Genomic DNA, 12,063 nt, shown 5'->3' with positions numbered 1-12,063 from the left:
TGGCGCTGAATATTGTATTGCTGCTAGGGAGTGTATTGTGGTGGTCAGGATCGTGGGAGAAGTTGGTATTTCCCAGGACACTGCTTTCTTCATCTCTTTGGCACTGGTGTGTAAATGCCAAGAGAGAAGTGAGTTGCTCGGGAATCCTTAAGGGAGTACAGGGATTCATCCGTACGCTCAGTGAATAATCTGGGGCCCTCAAAGGATAGGTCTTTGACAGTAGTTTGTACCTTGGAGAGGTGGAGCCATGACACCCGTCTCATGACTATAGCAGTTGCGATGGAATGGGAAGTGGTATGCCTGGAGTCCAAAGAGGCTTGTAAAGCTATAAGGGGCCAAGAAGCGTCCTTTGGATATGAGCGCCTGGGGTCTTTTTTGTCATCAGGAAGGTCATGGCAGAGTTCCTGTATTTTAGAATAGTTGACTTAATTGTACTTACCTCATAACTGGATATTCAGAATAGGAGCATAGCAGACGAATAAGCCTTGCCTCCAAATAGATCCAATCACTTCCAGTCTCTGTCATGATGTGTGGGTTGAGATTGGTACTGGCATCCTTTTTCTGGCACGGCATTGAAGCCCATGGAATTTGGGGTGGGGTGAGAAAAAAGAAATTGCAAGTCCTTTGTTGGAACATAATATTTTTTGTCCACTTTCTTGCAGGTTGGGGGATGGACGCTGGGGTCTGCCAGAGAACTTTGACGGGATCAAGAAGGCCTCATTGGCAGGGAGGCTATTTTGGAGGAGGAGGATGTGTGCAAGATGTCAAGCTGCTTATGTTGTTGATCTTTCACCTCCTCCAAAGGAGTCTGGAGGGAGTCTGCAATCCTGTGAAAATGTTTGACATTGTCAGCTGCAGTAGGGGGTGGAGGCATGATAGCTAGAGCCCTACACGGATACAAAAATGTGGATCCGCATCCAATCCGCCAGGATCAACCTACAATCCGACTCACAATCTGCTAGCCATCTTTTACCTGTATCTGCATCTACAGCAGCAAGCCAGCTCACAAGGGCTAGCAATGGAGTTGGGGGGTGAAGGGAGCGAGTGGGCGGGTGGGGTCTTGCAGGGAAGAGGCAGCACGAGGGTGGGGACTGGGGCTAAGGGGCAGTATGGGGGCGGTATCTCGAGGAGAAGGGGCGGCACGGAGGAGGACTTGGGGAGAAGGGGCGTTGCATCAGATGCTGCTCTGGGGGACTTGTGAGTGAGGGCACACGGCAGCAGCAGTGTGTGTTGCATCACAGTGGGGTGGAGTGGTGGGGCGCTGGGGCAGGAGCAGGCAGGTCGGGCCCGGGAACATGGCCAGTGCTGCCAGACTGGGCCATGGTGGGAATGCTGGTGCTGCCCGAGGGGACTGAGCTGCTGGACTGGAAGCAGCGCGGCGAGCCCCAACTCCGACCTGTCGCCCAGCCCCAACTACGGGCTGCTGCCGCCAGCCCCAAGTGCGCTGCACCCCCCGGGCTGCCTGAGCTGGACGCCATAGGCCAGGCGCCGCTGGTGAGTAGAGCCCTGTGTGGTTGTATCTGCATCTGATCCACTATCCGCAAAACTGGTCTGTGGATATCCGCAGATTTGCAGGGCTCTAATGATAGCCTCATCAGGCAAGAGGAAGAAGGGAAGTGGAGTAGAATTTCATCCTCGTGTTCTCCCTTCTCTTCTGCTAGAGGTAGATGTTCAGCTTCTGGTGGTTGAGAGACCGATGGAGAAGGTGAAGGTGTAGGCCTCCGGCTTTGCTCCATGGGAGGTTTCCCAAACTGTGCTCTGTACATGGTCCAAGGATCCCAGTAGGGTCAATATTGAGGGAGTGGCACATTGCATCCATGGAGGTCCGTATTAGGGCCCAAGTCCAGTTGTGGACTGTGGATAGTGAGGACGAGTAGAGGAAGTCTTTTGAGCCTGTCTTGAGTAAGAGGGTGGAATGGAGTACTCTTCCTCTTCCTCCTCCTCCATGTCGCTGGGGAAGGGTGTTGCCGTCCTTGGAGGGGAAAGGGAAGAATGGTGTGAGTTTGGAGAGAAGGATGGAAGTAGAGGGAGGTCATGTCTGAATAGTGGTGACTCAGGCGCATAAGAGACAAGTTGGTCCTTGGGGTATCTGTACTCTTGGGGCGGAGGGAGGGGCATTATTGGCACCAGCGCAAGTATTGGTGCTGAGGGAGAGATGTATTCTCCTGAGCAGCCAGTAGACGGAGTGGAAGACTTGCTTGGTGCCGAGGACTTGCTCAGTGCTGAAATGGACATCGGCGCTGATAGTGCTATCAGTGCCATAATACCCGACGTTGGTCTGATTGGGACGGTTGGCACTATGCTTCAAGGTCTTGTGTCTCGGTCTGTAGGTCTGCCCAGTTAAGGTCTTTAGACCTTTGCTTAGCTGTGGTACCGGAGGTACTCAGACAGGCTCTGGAGCTACGTCTCCTCTCTGAGGATGTCGAGGCAACCGACTTCACTGGGGATGGTGTTCTGGTGGGCGATGTCTCAGAAGGTGACGAGCCAGTTTCTTCTCAACAGAATGGGAAACAGAAGATCTTCTTTTAGAGGGGTGTGGCGAAAGAGGGTTGGTAGACAACCTAGCAGAGGGGAAGTGTCTGGGCCAGGGTCCGATGCTGGACGCAGTGATTTCTCCATAAGGAGAAGTCGCAACCAAATGTCCTGGTCTTTTCTGGCCCTGGCAGTGAGCACACTTTTTGGGGATGTGTCCCTCTCCCAGGCAGCGAATGCACTGTGGTTGACCATCCGTTACTGGGAAGGCGATCCAGGAGGAAACACACCTCTTAAACCCTGGAGATCCGGGCATAAGGTTGAAGGGAAAAAATTCCCAGTTTGGAAGGGCAGGAAGTGGGAAAACGAAAATCTAAGGACAAACTAACAGGGAGGGTAAAAAGGCATAAAAGTGGGGTTTTTTTTATCTGGAGAGAACGAAAAGGGAGGAAATAACTACTAAACTGCACTGAAAGGTAACAGGTAAGGCAATATCTAACAGTCAAAAGGAGAAGTGGACTCTGCTGCGGATTCCCTCCCAGACGAAAGGCGGTTAAGAAGGAACTGGGGGGCGGTTGGACCGTACAGTGCTATATATATGTCCCGCTCCTGGCGTGAGACGGGGGAGGTGCGCATGTGTGGTCCGACAAGCACTGCTGATGAAGAGCTCAGATCCTAGGCACAGGGGGTGCTGCCACATCTACAGAGGAGCATCCATAGAAACATCACTCAAAGAAGAACCCAATTAATATTATTAGTGGTGGGTACCTACTGCTCTGCTTCTCTCAGCCTCCAGAAAGCTGCAAAAAGAGTAAGTGATTGTCTCCATTACTTTATACTTGGCTGCTGGCAGAGTAGGGTCTCTACTGTTCTCCTTTCCCATGAATAGCTCCAGAACTTGCCTCTGGTGCTTCTCAGTGTTTTCCCAATCAGCAGAAGACTGAAATGGTCAATATTCCAGTCAATTTCACTGCTATTCAAGGCTTCTGAATTGCAGTCTTGTTAATTTCATTCTGTAGCTGTTGCTTGGAAAGGTGTAAACAGCAGCAAAGGCACTGCAGCTGTCTGTAGATTCAGGAAGACAGCAGCTGCTCTAGTTCATTTCTGAAAAGTTCATCATCTACCAAAAGAGTTAGAAAAACTTGTTTTTGGAGGCTGCTTAGGCCAGGCGGCAACCTGGAGCAGCCTATCTGGTTTTTGTGTCATTCCTAAAAATGCTACCTTGGAAAGATGGCACTTCCAGGAATGGCAAATCGTTCTACAGAACAGGATGGCTGACGTTCAAAACCATGTCCACTTCCTGGTCAAAAATTAATTAGGTAGACAAAACATTGATTTACTTAGCTAGACATGACTGTTTGGAGGTCCACCAAATATAAATGAACTGACTTCCCATATTTTAATGCTGGGTTCTTTCAAACAAATTTGGGACTTCCAGCAACGCCATTTGATTTGAGCCCTCATTGCAAAGCACATGATTCAGTGTATGACCACAGCCTACCACTGCTATACTAGACAGGTGGGGACCAGTTTAGAATGTGTCTAGAATTAATGCACATAACTGTTCTTCTGGGCAATTTAAGGTATCTTTATAAAAGTCTTAGTCTACATGAACCGCCTTGTACCACATGCCAAGTGGCACTGGAAAATGAATGGTAAACATTTCACTATCATTTTAACTATTACTGGTGGGATGGAATCCTAGTGATTTCTTGTTCCTTCCAGCTGTAAGGTGGAAAATACTATCTTTACTAGTTTGCACTGATGTCACAAACTATGTATTCATAATACAGCCTATGAATTATTTTCCCTTCCTGGGTTTATGGTACTCTATAACTCCAGGGAACAAAGACAACAAAAACCCATAAGCAGAATGAAAAAGGGCCCCAGAACAATTCAAAGAAGTGTGAGACTTTTCACAGATGGACCCAAGGATTGGCCGAAGGGAAAAGCTCTGAACAGTACTGCTCTAAAGTTGAGAGTGTTTGGACCTAAGGTTTTGACTGGTCCATTATAATGACACATACCAAGCACAATTTTGGATCTAGACCAGAAGACTCAAAGAATCTGGAGGTCGGGGTGTTTGATCTGAAGTTTTGGTTTGAACCCATCTCTGATAAGTGTGTATTTTAATAACAAAAGGCCACACAAATGCAAGATTTCCATAAAATGAATGAATTTCAAATACCCAAGCCACAGAAGTAATTATTTTTAAAATTACGTAAAACATCATATTTCTACTCATTTTATTTTTTAAAACAAATTTACCTGGAATACTTGCAGGAGAAATTGGACCAGATCTTGATTGGTTGCTTCCAACAGGAGAGCCTACAGGGGAAGGTGATGGACCGCCTGGGATGCCAGAGAGATGTGGGGAGGCATGAGGGGAGAAAGGCGACTGTGCAGGGTTACTCTGCTCTCCCTGGCTGCTTGTAGAACCTGATGCACTAACTGCTGAACTTAGTGTTGCTTCAGTTCCAGTGGGCAGGTCATCAATGGAGCCGGATAAATCCTGAAAGAGAAGAAGAAGAAGAAAAAAAATAGAGTACCAGTAAGAACTAACTCCCAAGGTAGAGCACCTGAAAACTAGAAGGGTGGAGAGGAACTCTCTGCACTTCGGTAGAAAGCATTAGTATTTTTAAAAAGTTATTTCATGTAGAAGGATGACGACAGGCCCTGGCCCCTTGTCTCATTAAAGATCCAACTGCAATTTTTGCAATAGAAAGGAAGTTTGCTCTGGTCTGTTGATTAAATTCCAATTTGTATAACTACATTCTACCAATCTAAAATCCCCCTCTAGTTTTAGCTGGATATGCCATTCTTCACTTCTTTTTCTTAACTACTATATAATCTAAGTTCACTGTAACCTGTGCGGCCTTGCAGCAGCCTATTTAGTGCCACGCAGGCGCTCAGGGAACCTACCCTGGGACCTGCCGTGGCTGGGGACCTGCTGCGGCCAGGGGAGGGGCACCTCTCCCCTGGCCCCCAACCTGCCGTGGCACCCCTGCCCCAGCCCCAACTGTGTTGTGGCCCAGACCTGCCGCGGCTGGGGTGTCTGGACCTGCTGCAGCCAGGGTGGCCCGGACCCAGCCATGGCACAGCCCAGCCCCAGGCACGGCTGGGGCAGGGCAGCCTGGCCCCAGGTGCGGTTGGTGTACCACTCACCCAGCCCCGCCTCGAACCTGCTGGGGGTGGGGTGCCTATCCTGCAGCCCCAGCCCTGAAGCTGCCGTGGTGGGGAGAGGACCTTTTCCCACCAGTCCAGGTGCTGCTGTGGGGAGAGAAAGCTGGGGGGAGTCTCTCTCCCCACCATAGCCCTGGCCCACCCTCCTGCACCCCAAACCCCTCATCCCCGACCCCACCCCAGAGCCCGCACTCCCAGCCGGAGCCCTCACCCCCTGCACGCAACCCTCTGCCCCAGCCCTGAGCCCCCTCTCACACTCAGAACCCCTCAGCCCCACCCCATGAATTTTGTTATGTGCACCAATATGAAGGTGACATGTCACTCATCACTTCCAAATTGGTGCACATAACAAAATTCATTCCGCACATGGGTGGGAAAAATTAGAGGGAATACTATATACGATGCTGCTATACACTGTTAAACAACTGCTGTGTTTCATTTCAGATATGGCTGCATTGCCACTGGTGCATAAAGTGTTCCCTATATAGTCAAACCTTGCTTATCTGAATGCTAGTTAACCAAAAATTTCAATCACCTGAAGGCTGGGTACATCCCCAAAAGGTTTCGATTCCTAGATTCCAAGGCCAGAAGGGACCACTGGGATTATCTAGTCTGATCTCTTGTATCACACAGACTACAGAACTTCCCCAAATTTCTAGAGTGTATCGTATAGAAAAATATCCAATCTTGATTTCTAAATGTCCAGCAATGCAGACTCCACCACAACCCTTGGTAATTTGTTCCAATGGTTAATTATCCTCACTATTAGGAATTTATGCTTTATTTTATTTTACATCTGAATTTATCTAGCTTTAGCTTCCAGCCATTGGATCATGTTATAAAGTTCTCTACTTCACTGAAGAGCCCATTATTAAATATTTGTTCCCCATGTAGATACCTACCGACTGTGATAAAGTCACCTTTAATATTCTCTTTATTAAGCTAAATAGATTGAACTCCATGAGTCTATCACTATAAGTCATGTTTTCCAATCCTTTAATCATTCCTGTGGCTCTCCTCTGAACCCTCTTCAGTTTAACAACATTCTTCTTGAACTGTGGACACCAGAACTGGACCCAGTACTCTAGCAGAGGTCACATCAATGCCAAAATAACTTCTCTACTTCTGCTCCAGATTTCCCTGTTTATGCATCCAAAGATCACGTTAGCCCTTTCGGCCACAGCTGGGAGCCCAGGTGCAGCTCACCATTCACCACGACTCCCAAATCTTTTTCAGAGTCACTGCTTCCCAGGATATAAAAGTTCCCAATCCTGCAAGTATGGCCTACAGTCTTTGTTTCTAGACCTACACACTTACATTTGACCATATTTAAACACATATTGTTTGCTTGTGCCCAGCTTACTGAGCAATCCAGATTGCTCTGTATCAGTGACCTGTCCTCTTCGTTATTTACCACTCCCACAATTTTTGTGTCATCTGCCAACTTTATTAGGGATGATTTTGTGCTTTCTTTCAGATCATTGATAAAAATGTTAAATAGCGTATGACCAAGAGCCAGTCCCTGTAGGACCCCAACAGAAACACATACACTCGATGATGATTCCCAGTTTACAATTACATTTTGAGACCTATCTGTTATCCAGCTTTTAATCCATTTAATGTGTTCCACGTTAATTTTATATCATTGTAATTTTTTAATCAAATGCTGTGCGGCATCATGTCAACTGCCTTACAGAAGTCTAAGTATATTAAATCAACACTATTGCCTTTATCAACCAAACTTGTAATCTCATAAAAAAAATCAAGTTAGTTTGACAGGATCCATATTCCATAAACCCATACTGACTGGCATTAATTAGGTTACCCTCCTTTAATTCTTTATTGAGTCCCATATCAGCAACTCCATTATCTTGCCTGGGATCAGTGTCAGATTGACAGACTTACAATAACCTGGTTATCCTGTTTACACTTTTTAAATATTGGCACAACATTAGCTTTCTTCCAGTCTTCTGAAACTTCCACAGTGTTCCAAGAAATAGCAAGCTCCTCATCCATCTCTTTTAGAACTCTTGGATGCATCTATCTGGAGCTGCTGATTTTAAAATGTCTAACTGTAGTAGCTGCTGTTTGACATTCTCCTGAGATATTAGTGGAATACAAAGACTTATCATATGATATGACTACATAATATTCCCCTCTCAATACAGAACAGAAATATTTATTGACCACTTCTGCCTTTTCTGCATTATTATTGATAATTCTACCATTTCCAGCTAGTAATTGACCAATACCACTTGTGATAGACCCAGGCCAATTGGGTACAGCAGAGTAGCAGAAGGCAGATATACTGGCCACTGGATTAACAGTTTTCTGTTCCCTGGCTGACGAGAGCAGGGGCTGTTTCAGGCTAATAAGAACACCTGACTCCAATTAACCTGCAAAGAGTCAGGTGAGGCCACTAAGCTAATGTGATCACCTGACTCTAATTAAGGCCCCTCTGATACTCTAAAAGGGCTCACTCCAGTCAGGCAGAGGAGAGCTGGAGGAGAGGAAGTGTGGCTGAAGGGCTAGTTAATGAAGACACCCTCAAGTCATAGGTAAGGGAGAAGTAGGAGAGCTGTGGGGAAGTGGCCCAGGGAAATGTAGCAACTCTGGCAGTGAAAGATTGACTGCCAACAGCTACTACCATTAGGATCCCTGGGCCAGAACCCGGAGTAGAGGGCAGGCCTGCGTGTCCCCCCCCCGCCAACCTGCCACTACAGAAACACCTCCTGGGAGGGGAAAACAAACTCCAGTCAGGACGGGAGGCTAAACTGTTTTGGTATAAGACTGTAGGAGCAACAGAGACTGTGGGAATTCTCTCACCAACCTCCTTGCTGGCTTATGATGAAAAGGGCTCAGTAGACTGTATCCCTGGCCCTAGAGAGAGAAGGGCTACGTGGAGGGTTGCAGTGAGCCTCTGAAGCTAGCATAAACCGCCTGGAAGCGCGGGACCCACAGAGACAAGGTCGGAGCTCTGCCACACACTGTTAGGATTCTTTTTGTATCTAATATTCTTAAAAAACTCCTTACTGTCCTTAACTCTGCTAGCCCTAGATTTATCCTTGTGTCCTTTTGCTTCCCTTATAAATTGTCTACAGTTTCTAGCTTCTGATTTATATTCATTACTATTAACTTCCCCTTTCTTCTATATATATAACTTTTTATAGCTGTCTTTACTTCCCCCTTTTGCCCAGGTCAGTTTTTTAACCAATACAACCTTCTTGCTCAATTGTGGGTTTTTTTGGGCATCTAGTAAAGTGTTTGTAAACAATTCCCAATTATATTTAACATTTTTCTGATTAAATTCTTCCTCCTACCTAATATAGCTCATAAATGTATTCAGCTCTGTGAAATTGGTCCTTTTACAGCATCAGGTATATATATCACTGGCCTGGACTTTACTCTGTTTGCACATTATAAATTGATCAAGTCATGATCACTTGTACTTAAGATACCAATTTAACTTTTGACTGAAGCTCAAGCCCTATGGAATTACTTGGTTCTTCAGGATTGGACTTTAATAAATGTCAAACAACTAGAAATGTTGCAACAAGGTAGAGATGTATCCCATAATTTTTCAATAGAAGTGGGAGCTCCCAAAGTCCAGTAACCTTCTGTTGGAGGAAGCCCTTGTGTAAGCATTCATACTTAACAGACACTGAGAAAACCCAAATATTGCAAAATGTTGTGGATTTTTTACACAATGACAAATACTTTCAGGTTGTAAGGTATAAATTAGGAGGCAAGCTGATACTTCTATTAGCTAAGTAAGGTGAAAATACAAGATTGCTATTTCACACACAAAATAGGTCAAACTCCTATATGTCCTCTCATGACCTCAAAGTCTTCAACAGATTAAGTAACTAGTATGACAGACCATTTACCCATTTGGTTCCAATCTTGCTCACATGGTTCTAATCTTACTCACATGAGTAGTTCCACTGAAGCCAACATGATTAGTCACATGAGTAAGGTGTGGAGAATCTTGCTCCGTCTGGGGGAGAGCTGACAAAGGGACAAATTATTCATGTACAAACATCAGCCAAATTTTTGATGAGCAAAGGAAGAACATCTCAATAATATTTTTGTTGAATTTTCAATACTTTGGGACAGATTGCAAAGGAGTATCCTTAAATGTAACAAATCTGCCATCACCTACTGGCCCCCTTACAAAAGACTCACCCCCTAAAAAAACTAGAATTTTTTGAAAACTACAATTCACTTCCAAGTTGCATGAGTTTAAGTGCAAAATAAGCATCTTAAAACTCAACCAGTACAGAAAACACCCAAGATGGACTCCACTCTTCCTTGAGCATAACGAGGACTACTGTCTGTGCCTGACCCTCCATTTTTACTCCAAATTAGCCCCCCAACATAACACTTTGTGGACCTTCTTTCCAATCCAAATAAGATCTCAGTTTCTGTGGGCACAACTTTGCACCTGTGATATTAATGCTTTTTCCTCTGAGCCCAAAACTGTACATGTAGTTCATTGTGCATGTAAAAATGGGAATCCATATTCATCATCTGACCCTGTATGTCAACACTGCACTGATTTTTATAGTAAAGTTGCAACCCCCTGAAAATAGCAGTATAATAGTGTAATTGGCAATAAACTGTTTTTGTTCTGTCTGTTCTAAAAACTATTAATGTCTGTACAAAGTGTAAGCAAGTAATGAAGGTATTTCATACAGTATAGAATAATTATAGAGATTTTTAAACGGGAATATATTTGACAAATAGGTAAGTAATTACTGCTTTTCCATGCATAATATAGCTCACCCTTAAACAGAAGCAAATGATTACTGTCGTAATGTGTAACAAATGTAGCAGAAACTGCTGATAAAACAAATGCTGCTGAAAAACACATAATAAAAACTGAAAACAGAATCTAGCAGAACAGAAGCAGTTCACAAAGAATACAGATCCTGTGTACCCAAGGGGTACAAGATATACACATACACAACTCTGTGTTTAGAGGCCATTTCGCCCAGACAACAGCTCAAACTCGATAACATTTTTTGGGCCGAAGATCACTTGTTTCATGAAGCCAAGAGGAATTTGAAAAAAAAAATGCATTAAACGGTAATACTGTGCATGATAAAATGATTTGTAGTTCAGGGATCAAGACAAAACTTGAGAGTTCACCGTAATATCACCATTTATCTTTGGCTTGCTGGGGGGGGAGGGCCGGGGGGGGAGAAGGCGGGGGACACGAGTGAAGTTCATTTTTTCCATCAGGTCGCATTACGACTTTTCATTCTCTTAATCCCCCACGGGGGAGGAGTGAGTGACAAGTCCCAGGCAGTTCCTCAAGTGCATGCCTTCAAGGGATTTCCTCACAAACCTGATGCAGCTCATTCATAAAAGCAAAAGGTGGGGAGGGGCTCTCACGTGATGCCACTTTGCTTAAAGAGCTAAACTATGTCCAGAGAGAGAGCGTGCAAACAACAGACAGGTTTCAACTGCACTGCACACTACTTCAGCCTGATGCGACTGACCCGCCTCCCGTACATCATGATCCACACACTGAACAAACTGCAGGAGTTCCTTACAGGGCTGGATATTGTACATGCACACCTCGCAATTCATTTAGCCACACTGTCAGGGGATGTTATCATAGCAACAGTGTGTCTTGCCAAGCAAGAAAACAGATAAACATGTAAGCTTTCTCACAAGAGTGAATAGACTTACATTATCCACAGAGCTCTCCAGGTTACAGGCAAAGAGGAAACACAAGTCAGCCATCCATACTTCATTAACTTGCCATTGAGTTGTCTGTGATTTTTTTTCTTTTAATTTGATAATTGCTTTTTTAGAGAAATATATATACATATGTACCTTGTGACCGCCTCCAGCCCCCGCCCCCATTACATGCAATGCAAGAATAGGTAAAGCCTTGTTATAAAAAAAAAAAAAAAGGTACATAAGGAAATTATATAGAGAAGAGAATGCATGCAATATCCAGACAGGTTTCAGAGTAGCAGCCGTGTTAGTCTGTATCCGTAAAAAGAAAAGGAGTACTTGTGGCACCTTAGAGACTAACAAATTTATTAGAGCATAAGCTTTCGTGAGCTACAGCTCACTTCTTCGGATGCATACAGACCGTAAGAGCAGAAGTCTTCTTATTGTTCTCATGTCAGCAGCATTTTAATGTTTGCTGTTCGTCCAAGTAACAGAACAGTAATAAAGTAATATGCAATTTCCACAATACAGGCATTTATATACACACTATGTGTGCACATACAGTTTTATATGTAAATTATATAAATACACTTACTTACACACACACACACACACACACACACATCCGCTTAACTTATCCATATGCAAAGCTATTTAAAAACCTGTTAATAAGAGTTACCACAGTGGTTTAAGCATGCAGCCTAGTTAACAAAGAAGCTC

At 44.8% G+C, this 12,063-nt stretch overlaps 1 protein-coding gene across 28 annotated transcripts in view; it reads right to left on the bottom strand.

Moving 5' to 3' along the window:
- The window catches only part of ARID1B (AT-rich interaction domain 1B), a 398,263-nt gene that overhangs the window by 122,379 nt on the left and 263,821 nt on the right, over positions 1 to 12,063 (bottom strand). For all 28 annotated transcript variants that reach the window (XM_037895036.2, XM_037895046.2, XM_037895048.2 and 25 more), the window contains one exon: positions 4,741 to 4,984. In XM_037895036.2, the coding sequence (XP_037750964.1) occupies positions 4,741 to 4,984 (244 nt within the window). The remainder of the gene's footprint in view (positions 1 to 4,740; positions 4,985 to 12,063) is intronic.

Source organism: Chelonia mydas, chromosome 3 (assembly GCF_015237465.2).
Source record: "Chelonia mydas isolate rCheMyd1 chromosome 3, rCheMyd1.pri.v2, whole genome shotgun sequence".
Classification (NCBI taxonomy): Eukaryota; Metazoa; Chordata; order Testudines; family Cheloniidae; genus Chelonia; species Chelonia mydas.
The sequence above is the reverse complement of the archived record's forward strand: the minus strand, read 5'-3'. Positions and strand labels throughout refer to the sequence as shown.